We start from the raw sequence: 21,049 nt of genomic DNA on the forward strand, positions 1-21,049 counted from the left end.
CTGATTTGGTCCTGCCGTACATACCTACACGTACGCTACGGTCACAAGACGCAGGCCTCCTAATTGTCCCTAGAATTTCTAAGCAAACAGCTGGAGGCAGGGCTTTCTCCTATAGAGCTCCATTTTTATGGAACGGTCTGCCTACCCATGTCAGAGACTCAAACTCGGTCTCAACCTTTAAGTCTTTACTGAAGACTCATCTCTTCAGTGGGTCATATGATTGAGTGTAGTCTGGCCCAGGATTGGGAAGGTGAACGGAAAGGCTCTGGAGCAACGAACCGCCCTTGCTGTCTCTGCCTGGCGGGTTTCCCTCTTTCCACTGGGAGTCACTGGCTTACTGGGGCTCTCTCATGCCGTCCCTGGAGGGGGTGCGTCACCTGAGTGGGTTGATTCACTGATGTGGTCATCCTGTCTGGGTTGGCAGCGCCCCCCCCGGGTTGTGCCGTGGCGGAGGTCTTTGTGGGCTATACTCAGCCTTGTCTCAGGATGGTAAGTTGGTGGTTGAAGATATCCCTCTAGTGGTGTGGGGGCTGTGCTTTGGCAAAGTGGGTGGGGTTATATCCTTCCTGTTTGGCCCTGTCCGGGGGTGTCCTCGGATGGGGCCACAGTGTCTCCTGACCCCTCCTGTCTCAGCCTCCAGTATTTATGCTGCAGTAGTTTATGTGTCGGGGGGCTAGGGTCAGTTTGTTATATCTGGAGTACTTCTCCTGTCCTATTCGGTGTCCTGTGTGAATCTAAGTGTGCGTTCTCTAATTCTCTCCTTCTCTCTTTCTTTCTCTCTCTCGGAGGACCTGAGCCCTAGGACCATGCCCCAGGACTACCTGACATGATGACTCCTCGCTGTCCCCAGTCCACCTGGCTGTGCTGCTGCTCCAGTTTCAACTGTTCTGCCTTATTATTATTCGACCATGCTGGTCATTTATGAACATTTGAACATCTTGGCCATGTTCTGTTATAATCTCCACCCTGCACAGCCAGAAGAGGACTGGCCACCCCACATAGCCTGGTTCCTCTCTAGGTTTCTTCCTAGGTTTTGGCCTTTCAGGGAGTTTTTCCTAGCCACCGTGCTTCTACACCTGCATTGCTTGCTGTTTGGGGTTTTAGGCTGGGTTTCTGTGCAGCACTTTGAGATATCAGCTAATAGGGCTATATAAATAAATTTGATTTGATTTGATTTGAAAGAAGGCTGTGCGTCTTTAAAATAATGGTGTTAATGTTTAAAACCCATAAACTAATGATGTTAATGTTTATAACCCATTCAGAAATCTTAAACAAGCTGCATATTGACTGGCTGGCCTAACTGTCAGGTCTCTCTCTAGTCATGTCTCTATAAAGGCTCCTAGCTGGCCTGACAATACACATTCTCTCTATTAAGGGTCCTAGCTGGCCTGACAATACACATTCTCTCTAGTGAGGTCTCTATAAGGGGTCCTAAGCTGGCCTGACAATACACATTCTCTCTATTAAGGGTCCTAGCTGGCCTGACAATACACATTCTCTCTAGTCATGTCTCTATTAAGGGTCCTAGCTGGCCTGACAATACACATTCTCTCTAGTCATGTCTCTATTAAGGGTCCTAGCTGGCCTGACAATACACATTCTCTCTAGTGATGTCTCTATAAAGGGTCCTAAGCTGGCCTGACAATACACATTCTCTCTAGTCATGTCTCTATAAAGGGTCCTAGCTGGCCTGACAATACACATTCTCTCTAGTGATGTCTCTATAAAGGGTCCTAAGCTGGCCTGACAATACACATTCTCTCTAGTGATGTCTCTATAAAGGGTCCTAGCTGGCCTGACAATACACATTCTCTCTAGTGATGTCTCTATAAAGGGTCCTAAGCTGGCCTGACAATACACATTCTCTCTAGTCATGTCTCTATAAAGGGTCCTAAGCTGGCCTGACAATACACATTCTCTCTAGTGATGTCTCTATAAAGGGTCCTAAGCTGGCCTGACAATACACATTCTCTCTAGTGATGTCTCTATAAAGGGTCCTAGCTGGCCTGACAATACACATTCTCTCTATTAAGGGTCCTAGCTGGCCTGACAATACACATTCTCTCTAGTGATGTCTCTATTAAGGGTCCTAGCTGGCCTGACAATACACATTCTCTCTAGTCATGTCTCTATTAAGGGTCCTAAGCTGGCCTGACAATACACATTCTCTCTAGTGAGGTCTCTATAAGGGGTCCTAAGCTGGCCTGACAATACACATTCTCTCTAGTGAGGTCTCTATAAAGGGTCCTAAGCTGGCCTGACAATACACATTCTCTCTAGTGATGTCTCTATAAAGGCTCCTAGCTGGCCTGACAATACACATTCTCTCTAGTGAGGTCTCTATAAAGGGTCCTAAGCTGGCCTGACAATACACATTCTCTCTAGTGATGTCTCTATAAAGAGTCCTAGCTGGCCTGACAATACACATTCTCTCTATAAAGGCTCCTAGCTGGCCTGACAATACACATTCTCTCTAGTGATGTCTCTATAAAGGGTCCTAAGCTGGCCTGACAATACACATTCTCTCTAGTGATGTCTCTATAAAGGGTCCTAAGCTGGCCTGACAATACACATTCTCTCTAGTGATGTCTCTATAAAGGGTCCTAAGCTGGCCTGACAATACACATTCTCTCTAGTGATGTCTCTATAAAGGGTCCTAAGCTGGCCTGACAATACACATTCTCTCTAGTGATGTCTCTATAAAGGGTCCTAAGCTGGCCTGACAATACACATTCTCTCTATTAAGGGTCCTAGCTGGCCTGACAATACACATTCTCTCTAGTCATGTCTCTATAAAGGGTCCTAGCTGGCCTGACAATACACATTCTCTCTATTAAGGGTCCTAGCTGGCCTGACAATACACATTCTCTCTATAAAGGGTCCTAAGCTGGCCTGACAATACACATTCTCTCTAGTGATGTCTCTATAAAGGGTCCTAGCTGGCCTGACAATACACATTCTCTCTATTAAGGGTCCTAGCTGGCCTGACAATACACATTCTCTCTAGTGATGTCTCTATTAAGGGTCCTAGCTGGCCTGACAATACACAATCTCTCTAGTGATGTCTCTATAAAGGGTCCTAAGCTGGCCTGACAATACACATTCTCTCTAGTGAGGTCTCTATAAAGGGTTGTATCTTCCTGGTCTCTCTGGGGAGGAATAGGAACATTTGAGGAGAGAGGAGAGAGAGAGAAAGGGAGAGAGAGAGAACGCGAGACAGAGAGGGAGGGTGAGAGAGGGCGAGAGAGAGAGAGCGAGAGAGAGAGAGAGAGAGAGAGAGAGAGAGGAGTCTAAACAACCTCTGACATTTTCTCCTTGTTTTAAGTCAGATATCTGGCACTGGGCCAGCTGTGTGTTGTAATATACACACTTATCTGTGTATGTTTTGAATCTATTCCAGTCAGCATCTAGCACTATCTAGCTATCCATCTATAATTGGGGACAGATTTTAGCGGCTGAGCCGTTGTTGCTTCTAGACCTTTCCGCTTCACAAAATCAGCACTTACAGTTGACCAGGGGAGGCTTGAGCAGATTTGACGAGCTGACTTGTTGGAAAGGTGTGCATCCTGTGACGGTGCCATGTTGAAAGTCACTGAGCTCTTCAGTACGGGTCATTCTACTGACAATGTTTGTCTATGGAGATCGCATGGCGGTGGGCTTGATTTTTATACACCCGTCAGCAACGAAATAGTGTCCACATACTTTGGGCCAAGTAGTGTATCATGCGTGAATCCAAGTTCACTTCGATATGATGGTTTTTAGGTTAATATTTGTGCATAAATAAGTGTTTCGACCGCCATTTCCCCTCATAATTAATTTTACCGACACAAAAAGATCCCACCAATGTTGAATGAACAAATTACCTGTCAACATTTAGAAAAATGGTACCAGAAACGTCCTGTTTCCATCACAGCTGTCATTACTATATTTTTATACGGTATGATGTGAAAATGAAGAATGGAAACGTGGTTTGTTCTCTACAGCGGCTAGTAAATAAATCACACAGAGGAAGACTAGGAGAAAAAATACCTATAAAACCCCTCCCCCCTCAGCCAGGGGAAAAACCCTTTACTTAGCTACGGGGGGAAGGGGGATTTAAAAAAATCAGGGTCAGTCGTTTAAACAGCCGTTATCATTTATAGTGTTTCGAGGAGCTCGTTCCCCTCAGGCCTGACCTGTCAGTCAGTCAGTCTGGGGAACCTGCAGGGCCTAATGATCAATGGCAATCTGTTCAATGATGGACGGAAAGTGCACATATGATGGCTGGTAGTCTACACGTGTTTGTTGGTTAGTCTGACCTAGAACTACTGTAATCATTAGTGCATTACTAATAATGTGTTTATGTGTGGTCTGTCTGTCCATGGTAATAATGTGGTCTGTCTGTCCATGGTAATAATGTAGCCTGTCTGTCCATGGTAATCATGTAGCCTGTCTGTCCATGGTAATAATGTAGCCTGTCTGTCCATGGTAATAATGTAGCCTGTCTGTCCATGGTAATAATGTAGCCTGTATGTCCATGGTAATAATGTGTTTATATGTAGCCTGTCTGTCCATGGTAATAATGTAGCCTGTCTGTCCATGGTAATAATGTAGCCTGTCTGTCCATGGTAATAATGTAGCCTGTATGTCCATGGTAATAATGTAGCCTGTCTGTCCATGGTAATAATGTAGCCTGTCTGTCCATGGTAATAATGTGTTAATATGTAGCCTGTCTGTCCATGGTAATCATGTAGCCTGTCTGTCCATGGTAATAATGTAGCCTGTCTGTCCATGGTAATAATGTAGCCTGTCTGTCCATGGTAATAATGTAGCCTGTCTGTCCATGGTAATAATGTAGCCTGTCTGTCCATGGTAATAATGTAGCCTGTCTGTCCATGGTAATAATGTAGCCTGTCTGTCCATGGTAATAATGTAGCCTGTCTGTCCATGGTAATAATGTAGCCTGTCTGTCCATGGTAATAATGTAGCCTGTCTGTCCATGGTAATAATGTAGCCTGTCTGTCCATGGTAATAATGTAGCCTATACTGACAGATGTAACCATGGAAATACGCAGGTCTAATGGCTTAGTGAAGACCGATAATATAATAACAATGTCTTCTGAGATTTAGTTGGACAACATGGCTGTTGTCCAGTGTTACTTTAATTCAAGGTCGCCTTTGAGGTCAAATGAAACCAGACTTGACTTCTGTACATTCATTCTATAAAAAGGTCAATAGGCCAGACCTTTTCAATCGATTACAGAGACAGATCACATACACTCCAACCAGGACCGAATGAAGCACAGGCCAGACCTGTTCAATCGATCACAGAGACAGATCACATACATTAACAAAACACTCCAACCAGGACAGAATGAAGCACAGACCAGACCAGGAAATCGAGCTCCCAGTCAAATGTATTTTATAAAGCATCAACAGTGGCTAGGAAACCTCCCTAGAAAGACAGGAACCGGAAGGAACTGGGGCTGGGATGGGACCAGTATTGTGACAAAATTAAAACAGGAAGCAGACCAAACTCTAAAATCCTGCTGTGTGTTATAATATAGTGTGCTACAGCTTGGAAAATAAATACATGAGACTCTGGATAACAACATAATGTTTGTTTTCAACATCAGGGCTGTTTTCCTAAAGAAGTTACATCCACTTTGTGTTTTGTTTCCTTGCCACGATACTAACGAATATCGTCATACTGGTAGCGTCTCAGCCCTAGAAGAAACAGGCTCTGAGGGGTGACCAGTCCTCTACTGGCTGTACTGGGTAGACCAGAGGAACAAGGCTCTGAGGGGTGACCAATCCTCTACTGGCTGTACTGGTAGAGAGGAACCAGGCTCTGAGGGGTGACCAGTCCTCTACTGGCTGTACTGGGTAGACCAGAGGAACCAGGCTCTGAGGGGTGACCAGTCCTCTACTGGCTGTACTGGGTAGACCAGAGGAACCAGGCTCTGAGGGGTGACCAGTCCTCTACTGGCTGTACTGGGTAGAGAGGAACCAGGCTCTGAGGGGTGACCAGTCCTCTACTGGCTGTACTGGGTAGACCAGAGGAACCAGGCTCTGAGGGGTGACCAGTCCACTACTGGCTGTACTGGGTAGAGAGGAACCAGGCTCTGAGGGGTGACCAGACCTCTACTGGCTGTACTGGGTAGAGAGGAACCAGGTTCTGAGGGGTGACCAGTCCTCTACTGGCTGTACTGGGTAGAGAGGAACCAGGCTCTGAGGGGTGACCAGTCCTCTTCTGGCTGTACTGGGTAGAGAGGAACCAGGCTCTGAGGGGTGACCAGTCCTCTACTGGCTGTACTGGGTAGACCAGAGGAACCAGGCTCTGAGGGGTGACCAGTCCACTACTGGCTGTACTGGGTAGAGAGGAACCAGGCTCTGAGGGGTGACCAGACCTCTACTGGCTGTACTGGGTAGACCAGAGGAACCAGGTTCTGAGGGGTGACCAGTCCTCTACTGGCTGTACTGGGTAGAGAGGAACCAGGTTCTGAGGGGTGACCAGTCCTATACTGGCTGTACTGGGTAGAGAGGAACCAGGCTCTGAGGGGTGACCAGTCCTCTTCTGGCTGTACTGGGTAGAGAGGAACCAGGTTCTGAGGGGTGACCAGTCCTCTACTGGCTGTACTGGGTAGAGAGGAAGCAGGTTCTGAGGGGTGACCAGTCCTCTACTGGCTGTACTGGGTAGACCAGAGGAACCAGGCTCTGAGGGGTGACCAGTCCTCTACTGGCTGTACTGGGTAGAGAGGAACCAGGCTCTGAGGGGTGACCAGTCCTCTACTGGCTGTACTGGGTAGAGAGGAACCAGGCTCTGAGGGGTGACCAGTCCTCTACTGGCTGTACTGGGTAGAGAGGAACCAGGTTCTGAGGGGTGACCAGTCCTCTGCTGTACTGGGTAGACCAGAGGAACCAGGCTTCCAGGGGTGACCAGTCCTCTGCTGGCTGTACCGAGTAGAGATTATAGGAGGGCATTGCCATTTAGGCCAGATCGTTCTTCAAGATGGTCAAACATAGATAACCAGTAGGGTCAAATTATAACTACTTTGGGTGCAGCAGTTCAACACTTCAGGAGTAAATGTCAGTTGGCTTTTCCCAAACCTTCAAGGACATAGGGGATTCAGTGTTCAATCAATAGACTGTAGCCACAGTAGAGGACAGTCTTCACAGTACTGTATAACATATTGACCAACGCATCAGCTTCATTTTCATGAATGATCTGTTCTCCGTTTGTCTAACATTGAGCTTCACATGATAGTGTGGATCTGGTTCTAACAGAGGAAAAGGAAGAGAGGGGGAGGAGACGTGTTGTTGACAAGGTCATAGGAGACACAGACAGAGAGAGAGAGATAGAAGCTAGGACTTATAGTTAAGCTCTGAAAACCAGACTGTATAATGTGTATAAGTGGAAGTAGAAGCCTAAGTGTTGTTGTTCATTAGTTTACTGTAATTAGGGGAGGGGTGGTAGGGTGAGGGGAGGGGTGGTAGGGTGAGGGGAGGGGTGGGAGAGTGAGGGGAGGGGTGGTAGGGTGAGGGGAGGGGTGGGAGGGTGAGGGGAGGGGTGGTAGGGTGAGGGGAGCATAATAAAATTAACATTTAAAAATACCAAACCCTAACCACACTGCTAACCTCATGCCTAACCCTAACCACACTGCTAACCTCATGCCTAACCCTAACCACACTGCTAACCTCATGCCTAACCCTAACCACACTGCTAACCTCATGCCTAACCCTAACCACACCGCTAACCTCATGCCAAACCCTAACCACACTGCTAACCTCATGCATAACCCTAACCACACTGCTAACCTCATGCCTAACCCTAACCACACTGCTAACCTCATGCCTAACCACACTGCTAACCTCATGCCAAACCCTAACCACACTGCTAACCTCATGCCTAACCCTAACCACACTGCTAACCTCATGCCTAACCCTAACCACACTGCTAACCTCATGCCTAACCCTAACCACACTGCTAACCTCATGCCTAACCCTAACCACACTGCTAACCTCATGCCTAACCCTAACCACACTGCTAACCTCATGCCTAACCCTAACCACACTGCTAACCTCATGCCTAACCCTAACCACACTGCTATCCTCATGCCTAACCCTAACCACACTGCTAACCTCATGCCTAACCCTAACCACACTGCTAACCTCATGCCTAACCCTAACCACACTGCTAACCTCATGCCTAACCCTAACCACACTGCTAACCTCATGCCTAACCCTAACCACACTGCTAACCTCATGCCTAACCCTAACCACACTGCTAGCCTCATGCCTAACCCTAACCACACTGCTAACCTCATGCCTAACCCTAACCACACTGCTAACCTCATGCCTAACCCTAACCACACTGCTAACCTCATGCCTAACCCTAACCACACTGCTAACCTCATGCCTAACCCTAACCACACTGCTAACCTCATGCCAAACCCTAACCACACTGCTAACCTCATGCCTAACCCTAACCACACTGCTAACCTCATGCCTAACCCTAACCACACTGCTAACCTCATGCCAAACCCTAACCACACTGCTAACCTCATGCCTAACCCTAACCACACTGCTAACCTCATGCCTAACCCTAACCACACTGCTAACCTCATGCCTAACCCTAACCACACTGCTAACCTCATGCCTAACCCTAACCACACTGCTAACCGTAATGCATAACCCTAACCACACCGCTAACCTCATGCCAAACCCTAACCACACTGCTAACCTCATGCCTAACCCTAACCACACTGCTAACCTCATGCCTAACCCTAACCACACTGCTAACCTCATGCCTAACCCTAACCACACTGCTAACCTCATGCCAAACCCTAACCACACTGCTAACCTCATGCCTAACCCTAACCACACTGCTAACCTCATGCCTAACCCTAACCACACTGCTAACCTCATGCCTAACCCTAACCACACTGCTAACCTCATGCCTAACCCTAACCACACTGCTAACCTCATGCCTAACCCTAACCACACTGCTAACCTCATGCCTAACCCTAACCACACTGCTAACCTCATGCCTAACCCTAACCACACTGCTATCCTCATGCCTAACCCTAACCACACTGCTAACCTCATGCCTAACCCTAACCACACTGCTAACCTCATGCCTAACCCTAACCACACTGCTAACCTCATGCCTAACCCTAACCACACTGCTAACCTCATGCCTAACCCTAACCACACTGCTAACCTCATGCCTAACCCTAACCACACTGCTAGCCTCATGCCTAACCCTAACCACACTGCTAACCTCATGCCTAACCCTAACCACACTGCTAACCTCATGCCTAACCCTAACCACACTGCTAACCTCATGCCTAACCCTAACCACACTGCTAACCTCATGCCTAACCCTAACCACACTGCTAACCTCATGCCTAACCCTAACCACACTGCTAACCTCATGCCTAACCCTAACCACACTGCTATCCTCATGCCTAACCCTAACCACACTGCTAACCTCATGCCTAACCCTAACCACACTGCTAACCTCATGCCTAACCCTAACCACACTGCTAACCTCATGCCTAACCCTAACCACACTGCTAACCTCATGCCTAACCCTAACCACACTGCTAACCTCATGCCTAACCCTAACCACACTGCTAGCCTCATGCCTAACCCTAACCACACTGCTAACCTCATGCCTAACCCTAACCACACTGCTAACCTCATGCCAAACCCTAACCACACTGCTAACCTCATGCCTAACCCTAACCACACTGCTAACCTCATGCCTAACCCTAACCACACTGCTAACCTCATGCCAAACCCTAACCACACTGCTAACCTCATGCCTAACCCTAACCACACTGCTAACCTCATGCCTAACCCTAACCACACTGCTAACCTCATGCCTAACCCTAACCACACTGCTAACCTCATGCCTAACCCTAACCACACTGCTAACCGTAATGCATAACCCTAACCACACTGCTAACCTCATGCCTAACCCTAACCACACTGCTAACCTCATGCCTAACCCTAACCACACTGCTAACCTCACTGCTAACCTTTCTCTCTCTCGGAGGAACTGAGCCCTAGGACCATGCCCCAGGACTACCTGACATGATGACTCCTTGCTGTCCCCAGTCCACCTGGCTGTGCTGCTGCTCCAGTTTCAACTGTTCTGCCTTATTATTATTCGACCATGCTGGTCATTTATGAACATTTGAACATCTTGGCCATGTTCTGTTATAATCTCCACCCGGCACAGCCAGAAGAGGACTGGCCATCCCACATATGCTCTCTCTAATTCTCTCTTTCTTTCTCTCTCTCGGAGGACCTGAGCCCTAGGACCATGCCCCAGGAATACCTGACATGATGACTCCTTGCTGTCCCCAGTCCACCTGACTGTGCTGCTGCTCCAGTTTCAACTATTCTGCCTTATTATTATTCGACCATGCTGGTCATCTATGAACATTTGAACATCTTGACCATGTTTTGTTATAATCTCCACCCGGCACAGCCAGAAGAGGACTGGCCACCCCACATAGCCTGGTTCCTCTCTATGTTTCTTCCTAGGTTTTGGCCTTTCTAGGGAGTTTTTCCTAGCCACCGTGCTTCTACACCTGCATTGCTTGCTGTTTGGGGTTTTAGGCTGGGTTTCTGTACAGCACTTTGAGATATCAGCTGATGTACGAAGGGCTATATAAATAAATTTGATTTGATTTTGATGCCTAACCCTAACCACACTGCTAACCTCATGCCTAACCCTAACCACACTGCTAACCGTAATGCATAACCCTAACCACACTGCTAACCTCATGCCTAACCCTAACCACACTGCTAACCTCATGCCTAACCCTAACCACACTGCTAACCGTAATGCATAACCCTAACCACACTGCTAACCTCATGCCTAACCCTAACCACACTGCTAACCTCATGCCTAACCCTAACCTCATGCCTAACCCTAACCACACTGCTAACCGTAATGCATAACCCTACCGATAATGTTGCTGCTACCCTCTCTTATGACCGAAAAGAGCTTCTGGATATCAGAACAGCGATTACTCACCTCGAACTGACAAATATTTTACTTTAATGAGTCCGACGAGAAGGATACACTGCTATCCGGAGAACAGGCCCAAATCCCCGTCATTCGCGTGAAGAAAAGACAGAAGTACAGGGGGCGGAAATCAGGGTGCCTCGTCGGTGAGTGGGTAACCCCGCCTCTACCATCCGTTCTATCGGACAACATGCAATCACTGGAGAATAAACTGGATGATCTCCGTTCCAGACTATCCTACCAACGGGATATTAAACTGTAATATCTTATGTTTCACCAAGTCGTGGCTGAACGACGACATGGATTGGCTAGGTCTTCTGTGCATCATAAGGCCACTCAACCAGCTGTATAAGGCCACTCAACCAGCTGTATAAGGCCACTCAACCAGCTGTATAAGGTCACTCAACCAGCTGTATAAGGTCACTCAACCAGCTGTATAAGGTCACTCAACCAGCTGTATAAGGTCACTCAACCAGCTGTATAAGGTCACTCAACCAGCTGTATAAGGTCACTCAACCAGCTGTGTAAGGTCACTCAACCAGCTGTGTAAGGTCACTCAACCAGCTGTATAAGGTCACTCAACCAGCTGTATAAGGCCACTCAACCAGCCGTATAAGGCCATTCAACCAGTTATATAAGGTCACTCAACCAGCTGTATAAGGCCACTCAACCAGCTGTATAAGGTCACTCAACCAGCTGTATAAGGTCACTCAACCAGCTGTATAAGGCCACTCAACCAGCTGTATAAGGTCACTCAACCAGCCGTATAAGGCCACTCAACCAGTTATATAAGGTCACTCAACCAGCTGTATAAGGTCACTCAACCAGCTGTATAAGGCCACTCAACCAGCTGTATAAGGTCACTCAACCAGCCGTATAAGGTCACTCAACCAGTTATATAAGGTCACTCAACCAGCTGTATAAGGTCACTCAACCAGTTATATAAGGTCACTCAACCAGCTGTATAAGGCCACTCAACCAGCTGTATAAGGCCACTCAACCAGTTATATAAGGTCACTCAACCAGCTGTATAAGGTCACTCAACCAGTTATATAAGGTCACTCAACCAGCTGTATAAGGTCACTCAACCAGCTGTATAAGGCCACTCAACCAGCTGTATAAGGTCACTCAACCAGCCGTATAAGGTCACTCAACCAGTTATATAAGGTCACTCAACCAGCTGTATAAGGCCACTCAACCAGCTGTATAAGGCCACTCAACCAGCTGTATAAGGCCACTCAACCAGCTGTATAAGGTCACTCAACCAGCTGTGTAAGGTCATAAACAAAGAAGAAAATGCTGATCCAGAAGTGGTGCTCCTAGTGGCCGGAGACTTTAATGCAGGGGAACTCAAATCGGTTTTACCTAACTTCTACCAGCATGTCACGTGCAAACAGAGGGGGAAAAATCTAGACCCCACACACAGAGACACCCTCCATTTGGCAAATCTGACCATAAATCTATCCTCCTCATTCTTGTTTACAAGAAAAAACTAAGCAGGAAGTACCAGTGGCTCACTCAATACGGAAGGGGTCTGGACTGTTTAGCTAGCACAGACTGGAATATGTTCCGGGATTCATCCAATGACGTTGAGGAGTACACCACCTCAGTCACTGGCTTCATCAATAAGAACATCGACGACGTCATCCCCACAGTGACCGTATTTACATATCCCAAACAGAAGCCATGGATTACAGGCAACATCCGCACCGAGCAAAAGGCTAGAGGAGCGGGACACTAAATCCTGCTATGCCCTCAAACGAACCATCAAACAGGCAAAGCGTTAATACAAGTCTAAGATTGAATCCTACTTACACGGCTCTGATGCCCGTTGGACATGGCAGGGTGAGCTGCCCAGTGATGCAAGCTTTCCATATGAGCTATAATGGCTTTTATGATCGCTTCGAGGCAAGCGAGACTGAAGCATGCATGAGAGCCCCAGCTGTTCCGGACGACTGTGTGATCATGCTCTCAGTAGCCAATGTGAGCAAGACCTTTTTAAACAGGTCGACATTCACAAGGACATCCTGCCGGGCCGCCCTCCCCGGGCAACAACACATCTGCCACGCTGATCCTCAACATGGGGGTCCTTCAGGGGTGCGTGATTAGCCCCCTCCTGTACACCCCTGTTCACCCATGACTGCGTGGCCAAGCACGACTCCAACACCATCATTAAGTTTGCTGATGACAACAGTGGTAGGCCTGATCACCGACAACGAGGAGACAGCCGATAGGGTTAACTCTACCTACATGTAAATATTACCTCAATTACCTCGACTAACCACATCTGTATTGGTACCCCCTGTATATAGTCTCCACATTGACTCTGTACCGGTACCCCCTGTATATAGCCTCCACATTGACTCTGTACCGGTACCCCCTGTATATAGCCTCCACATTGATTCTGTACCAGTACCCCCTGTATATAGCCTCCACATTAACTCTGTACCGGTACCCCCTGTATATAGTCTCCACATTGACTCTGTACCGGTACCCCCTGTATATAGCCTCCACATTGACTCTGTACCGGTACCCCCTGTATATAGCCTCCACATTGACTCTGTACCAGTACCCCCTGTATATAGCCTCCACATTGACTCTGTACCGGTACCCCCTGTATATAGCCTCCACATTGACTCTGTACCAGTACCCCCTGTATATAGCCTCCACATTAACTCTGTACCGGTGCCCCCTGTATATAGCCTCCACATTGACTCTGTACCGGTACCCCCTGTATATAGCCTCCACATTGACTCTGTACCAGTACCCCCTGTATATAGCCTCCACATTAACTCTGTACCGGTGCCCCCTGTATATAGCCTCCACATTGACTCTGTACCGGTACCCCCTGTATATAGCCTCCACATTGACTCTGTACCAGTACCCCCTGTATATAGCCTCCACATTGACTCTGTACCGGTACCCCCTGTATATAGCCTCCACATTGACTCTGTACCGGTACCCCCTGTATATAGCCTCCACATTAACTCTGTACCGGTGCCCCCTGTTTATAGCCTCGTTATTGTTATTTGTGTTAATTTTTTACTTTAGTTTATTTAGTCAATCATAATTGGTTAAGGGCTTGTAAGTAAGCATTTCACTGTAAATATGATTGAATTTGTTTGACATTAGAGAAGCTTCCATTTAAGAAGAGACCCTCTGAGTAAAGTTAGTGTGGGAGAGGTGGGAAAATGTTTGTTAACGATCAATAATGACAAACTCCTTGACAACTTAGATGGAAAGCTACTGAGGATGGTAGCTGACTCTATAGCCACTCCTATCTGTCATATCTTTAATCTGAGCCTAGAGGAAAGTCTTTGTCCTCAGGCCTGGTGGGAAGCCAAAGTCATTCCGCTACCCAAGAGTGGTGAAGTGGACTTTACTGGTTCTAACAGCAGACCTATCAGCTGCCAGCTCTTAGGTAACTGTTGGAAAAAAATGTGTTTGACCAAATACAATGCTATTTCTCTGTAAACAAATTAATAACAGACTCTCAGCATGCTTATGGAGAAGGGCACTCAACATGTACTGCACTGACACAATTCACTGATTGGTTGAAAGAAATTGATAATAAGACTCAAATTCAAAACGTACAATTATTTTTTCATTATTATTATTTGTAATCTAAATTGTCAGTACGATGGCTCACTGTTCGTTGTTGGCATTTCCTGCATAAGTTTGCCCACCTTGCCAATGACATAATATTAAAATGTAATACATTAAAATAATTGGCAACATCAAATGAATATGCCATCTTTTACAGTTTCTTCTTCTTCTTGTTGAGTTTAGTCACATCATTTCTCAATTTGCAGTAAGTCAGTCAGATGTGCAGCCAGACTTACTAGCCACTCCTGTTGCCCCATCTCATTCAACCATACAGTTTTTAAATTCCTCATCGCCCTGCCTTCCCAGCCCCTCCCATGGCCATGTCTTCCCAGCCCCTCGCATGGCCATGCATTCCCAGCCTCTACCATGGCCATGTCTTCCCAGCCCCTCCCATGGCCATGTCTTCCCAGCACCTCCCATGGCCCTGCCTTCCCAGCCCCTCCCATGGCCATGTCTTCCCAGCCCCTCCCATGGCCATGTCTTCCCAGCCCCTCCCATGGCCATGTCTTCCCAGCCCCTCTCATGGCCCTGCCTTCCCAGCCCCTCCCATGGCCCTGCCTTCCCAGCCCCTCGCATGGCCCTGCCTTCCCAGCCCCTCCCATGGCCATGTCTTCCCAGCCCCTCCCATGGCCATGTCTTCCCAGCCCGTCCCATGGCCATTTCTTCCCAGCCCCTCCCATGGCCCTGCCTTCCCAGCACCTCCCATGCCCCTGCCTAGTCATGTGAAATCCATAGATTGATCTGAATACTTTCTGAATGTTTGATTTAGCTGATGGCTTTAGGAGTTCAATACAGGACAGTAACATAAGCTTGCTAATTTCCTTAGTCCAGCTAGGCTAGCAAGCTAGCTAACGTTACGTTACCTCTAAACGAGAGTCTTCAGTTCTGAAGGGAGAAAAACTATAGTTTCGCATCACTTCCCAACTGTCGTCGAAATGGATGCCCCGTCTGTTCATCCTGAAACTTCCTCTGATAATCCCTGGTCACCGTAAGCATCATTCTTGATAGCCGCAAGCCTCTGGCAGCGTTGGAGTAAACACCACCCCAGTCGCCCTCTCCCCTCCCTCTCCTCTCTCAAATGCAATATTCTGTAGTGGCATGAAGGGCAAGGTCAATGTTGCCAAGTGATACACATAACAAATATGAAAACAACAGCGACAACAATAGTAGATATAATACTAATGTAGTAACATAATACTAATGTAGTACCATAATATATATTTTTTACCTTTATTTAACTAGGCAAGTCAGTTAAGAACAAATAACAAATTCTTATTTTCAATGACGGCCTAGAAACAGTTAATGTAGTACCATGATACTAATGTAGTCGGACGGAGAGGACAGACGGACAGACAGGCATGGCTACAGACAAGGGATAACCAGCTACAGCCAGGAGGGTCTGGCATGGCTACAGACAAGGGATAAACAGCTACAGCCAGGAGGGACTGGCATGGCTACAGACCAGGGATAACCAGATACAGCCAGGAGGGACTGGCATGGCTACAGACCAGGGATAACCAGCTACAGCCAGGAGGGTCTGGCATGGCTACAGACCAGGGATAACCAGCTAAGGCCAGGAGGGTCTGGCATGGCTAAGGACCAGGGATAACCAGCTACGGCCAGGAGGGTCTGGCATGGCTACAGACCAGGGATAACCAGCTACAGCCAGGAATGTCTGGCATGGCTACAGACCAGGTCTAACCAGCTACGGCCAGGAGGGTCTGGTATGGCTACAGACCAAGGATAACCAGCTACAGACAGGAGGGTCTGGCATGGCTACAGACCAGGGATAACCAGCTACAGCCAGGAGGGTCTGGCATGGCTACAGACCAGGGATAACCAGCTACAGCCAGAAGGGACTGGGATGGCTACAGACCAGGCATAACCAGCTACAGCCAGGAGGGTCTGGCATGGCTACAGACCAGGGATAACCAGCTAAGGCCAGGAGGAACTCGGATGGCTACAGACCAGGGATAACCAGCTACAGCCAGCGGGGACTGGCATGGCTACAGAACAGGGATAACCAGCTACAGTCAGGAGGGACTGGCATGGCTACAGACCAGGGATAACCAGCTACAGCCAGGAGGGACTGGCATGGCCATAGACCAGGGATAACCAGCTACAGCCAGGAGGGTCAGGCATGGCTACAGAACAGGGATAACCAGCTACAGCCAGGAGGGACTGGCATGGCTACAGACCAGGGATAACCAGCTACAGCCAGAAAGGGTCTGGCATGGCTACAGACCAGGTCTAACCAGCTACAGCCAGGAGGGTCTGGCATGGCTACAGACCAGGTCTAACCAGCTACAGCCAGGAGGGACTGGCATGGCTACAGACCAGGGATAACCAGCTACAGCCAGGAGGGACTGGCATGGCTACAGACCAGGTCTAACCAGCTACGGCCAGGAGGGTCTGGCATGGCTACAGACCAGGGATAACCAGCTACAGCCAGGAGGGACTGGCATGGCTACAGACCAGGGATAACCAGCTACGGCCAGGAGGGTCTGGCATGGCTACAGCCCAGGGATAACCAGCTACGGCCAGGAGGGACTGGCATGGCTACAGACCAGGGATAACCAGCTACAGCCAGGAGGGACTGGCATGGCTACAGACCAGGGATAACCAGCTACAGCCAGGAGGGATTGGCATGGCTACAGACCAGGGATAACCAGCTACGGCCAGGAGGGACTGGCATGGCTACAGACCAGGGATAACCAGCTGAGGTTAGGAGGGACTGGCATGGCTACAGACCAGGGATAACCAGCTACAGCCAGGAGGGTCTAGCTGGGGCCAGTTGTACTGTTAGAGGGGCCAGGCTGGGGCCAGTTGTACTGTTAGAGGGGCCAGGCTGGGGCCAGTTGTACTGTTAGAGGGGCCAGGCTGGGGCCAGTTGTACTGTTAGAGTGGCCAAGCTGGGGCCAGTTGTACTGTTAGAGGGGCCAGGCTGGGGCCAGTTGTACTGTTAGAGGGGCCAGTTACATGATTAACTGATGTAAAAAAAGAACGATAGCAGAAATTAGTTATGTAAAAATTATTTCATACTCCACATTTAGGGGGGCCACAAGGGGGGCAGAAATTGTTGTCACAGGGGCACTGCCCCACCCCCACCTCCCCACCCACCCCACCTCAGAACCGCTAGTGGATACAGCTAACACAGTTCCTATCAGTCTGCGCAGGGTCTGTACCTCTGGAGCCCTGCCCTCTCCTCATCTCATTGGTTAGCCCACTGCCCTGCTCTCCTCATCTCATTGGTTAGCCCACTGCCCTGCTCTCCTCATCTCATTGGTTAGCCCACTGCCCTCCTCGCATTGGTTAACCCACTGCCCTGCTCTCCTCATCTCATTGGTTAACCCACTGCCCTGTCCTCCTCATCTCATTGGTTAACCCACTGCCCTGTCCTCCTCATCTCATTGGTTAACCCACTGCCCTGTCCTCCTCATCTCATTGGTTAGCCCACTGCCCTGTCCTCTTCATCTCATTGGTTAGCCCACTGCCCTGCTCTCCTCATCTCATTGGTTAGCCCACTGCCCTGCTCTCCTCATCTCATTGGTCAGCCCACTGCCCTCCTCTCATTGGTTAACCCACTGCCCTCTCCTCCTCATCTCATTGGTTAACCCACTGCCCTCCCCTCCTCCTGTCATTGGTTAACCCACTGCCCTCCCCTCCTCCTGTCATTGGTTAACCCACTGCCCTCCCCTCCTCCTGTCATTGGTTAACCCACTGCCCTCCCCTCCTCCTGTCATTGGTTAACCCACTGCCCTCCCCTCCTCCTGTCATTGGTTAACCCACTGCCCTCCCCTCCTCCTGTCATTGGTTAACCCACTGCCCTCTCCTCCTGTCATTGGTTAACCCACTGCTCTGTCCTCATCTCATTGGTTAACCCACGGTCCTCTCCTCCTCCTGTCATTGGTTAACCCACTGCTCTGTCCTCATTTCATTGGTTAACCCACTGATCTGTCCTCTCCTCTCCTCTCTAGCAGCATCCTGCATGATATGGATCACACAGCACTGTGGAGAAGCTCTCAGCTCTTCAAATGTTAAATTATGTACCGACCACCGCAGAGCGAGTGAGAACGCATTCCAATGTCTCGGTCAATACCATGTCTCAGGGAAAGACACAGACTTGCCTGTGATCAGAAGGGTTAAGAATATTCCCGACTCGACACATCACAGGCAGATGGCAACATGAATGGAATCACATACCAGACAACCAATCATTATCTAGACCAGCAGTTTGCCCTTGCTTCAAGCATTATTTTGAATCAATAGAAAACACAAGCTATTCGGGTCAACATTATGAATTAATGAAACAGATTGTGTATTCTGGTAAAGAGCGCAGATTATTTAATGCCTTTCCCGGAAAGAAAAAATAGTGTCAGACAATGTTTGTCTGTCTGTAGGCCTGTTAACAAATCAGCCCTCTAGAGCCGACTGTGAACGCAGCAGTTAAAGGAGACGGGACTCGTCTACAAAAAGAGTCTGATGCTTAAAGCGCAGCTGCGTGGTGTGTTTTACGACCTCAAAACAGTCATTTTCCACTGGGCACAGACTTCAGTTCAATGTCTACATTTGGTTGGGTTGTCAACTAACGTGAATTCAACGTGAACTCAACACATGTCACAATGTCATTGGATTTAGGTTAAAAGTTCGGTGGAAAAATTACGAAATGCCCTAACATTGATAACATATTTGGTTGAAATGACGTGGAAACGTTGATTCAAACCGTTTCTGTCCAGTGGTTCATCTGTTCTGTGCGAGCCTCTCTTGGAAGCTGCCTGCCCAGGGGAGAGACAATGTAGCCGGGGAGAGAGGGGACAATAGACCGGCGTGACCCGCGGATTTACAGTTAACCAAACCACCTCGATGTCCCCTTCCCCGGGCATTACGCACCACCACTGCAAACATACCAAAACACACTCCAAACTCTAAAGGTAACATTTTAAACACTGATTATCTTGGCAATTAATGATTCATCCCGAATCCTCCAAGAACAACCGACAAAAAGCGCCAATAAAACCTCCTCTCCTCACCTCACAGTCGTACAGATCGCTGAGTTGTTCAATGATCCACTCCTCCAGTATCAGTCTCTTCCGCAGCTCCTTCCTGTCGTACTTCACCGTCACTTTTCCCTGCTTCCTTTGGACCGGGTCATCCCGCGGAATGGGGCCGGAACCAGCGCACCCAACCCCGGCCGGCGGCTGGAAGAACACCCGGCTGGCGGACGCGGGCAACTGGGCGCTCGTCTCGGTGCTGGCGGCTGACATCGCGTGTGTTTTGACGGAGTTAAAGAGAGAGGGACGCAGCAGGCAGACCTACAGTAGTGACAGGCTGAGCATGAACAGTTTTCAAACACCTGCTATTTAAAGCGCAGCGCGTCCAGTGGAGTACAGCCGAGGGGGGCGCGGCGTGCCAGCAGAATTCCATCAACGGACCTGAAGACCGTTCCTCTCTGTCAGATTATGTGATTAGTGCTGGGATGAAACGAAACCCTGCTCTCTACAGAAGGTGGCACCACAGGTTCAAAAGTTGAGTGGCAAAATTCGTACATCTTTACTGGGTCCTGGAGTTTTTCCTGATCTCATGACATGGTCAGGTAAAAGTCTACTGTACATGGTGGAGAAACAACCATAACTATAACTACTATAACCAGTCACTACCACTACTATAACCAGTCACTACCATAACTATAACCAGTCACTACCACTACTATAACCAGTCACTACCATTACTACTGTAGACACTACCACTACTATAACCAGTCAATAACACTACTATAACCAGTCACGACCATTACTACTGTAGACACTACCACTACTATAACCAGTCACTACCATTACTACTGTAGTCACTACCACTACTATAACCAGTCACTACCATAACTATAACCAGTCACTACCACTACTATAACCAGTCACTACCATTACTACTGTTAGACACTATCACTACTATAACCAGTCACTACCACTACTATAACCAGTCACTACCATAACTATAACCAGTCACTACCACTACTATAACCAGTCACTACCATTACTACTGTAGACACTACCACTACTATAACCAGTCAATAACACTACTATAACCAGTCACTACCATTACTACTGTAGACACTACCACTACTATAACCAGTCACTACCATTACTACTGTAGTCACTACCACTACTATAACCAGTCACTACCATAACTATAACCAGTCACTACCACTACTATAACCAGTCACTACCATTACTACTGTAGACACTACCACTACTATAACCAGTCAATAACACTACTATAACCAGTCACTACCATTACTACTGTAGACACTACCACTACTATAACCAGTCACTACCATTACTACTGTAGACACTACCACTACTATAACCAGTCAATAACACTACTATAACCAGTCACTACCATTACTACTGTAGACACTACCAC

At 48.2% G+C, this 21,049-nt stretch overlaps 1 protein-coding gene across 1 annotated transcript in view; it reads right to left on the reverse strand.

The window, feature by feature from the left end:
- LOC139415462 (protein phosphatase 1 regulatory subunit 14C-like) overlaps positions 1-19,893 on the reverse strand; it is a 58,908-nt gene extending 39,015 nt beyond the window's left edge. Inside the window, exon 1 of the mRNA XM_071163555.1 lies at positions 19,660-19,893. Within this exon, the coding sequence (XP_071019656.1) occupies positions 19,660-19,893 (234 nt within the window). The remainder of the gene's footprint in view (positions 1-19,659) is intronic.
- Between the last annotated feature and the right edge of the window lie 1,156 nt (positions 19,894-21,049).

Source organism: Oncorhynchus clarkii, chromosome 8 (genome assembly GCF_045791955.1).
Source record: "Oncorhynchus clarkii lewisi isolate Uvic-CL-2024 chromosome 8, UVic_Ocla_1.0, whole genome shotgun sequence".
Taxonomy (NCBI): domain Eukaryota; kingdom Metazoa; phylum Chordata; class Actinopteri; order Salmoniformes; family Salmonidae; genus Oncorhynchus; species Oncorhynchus clarkii.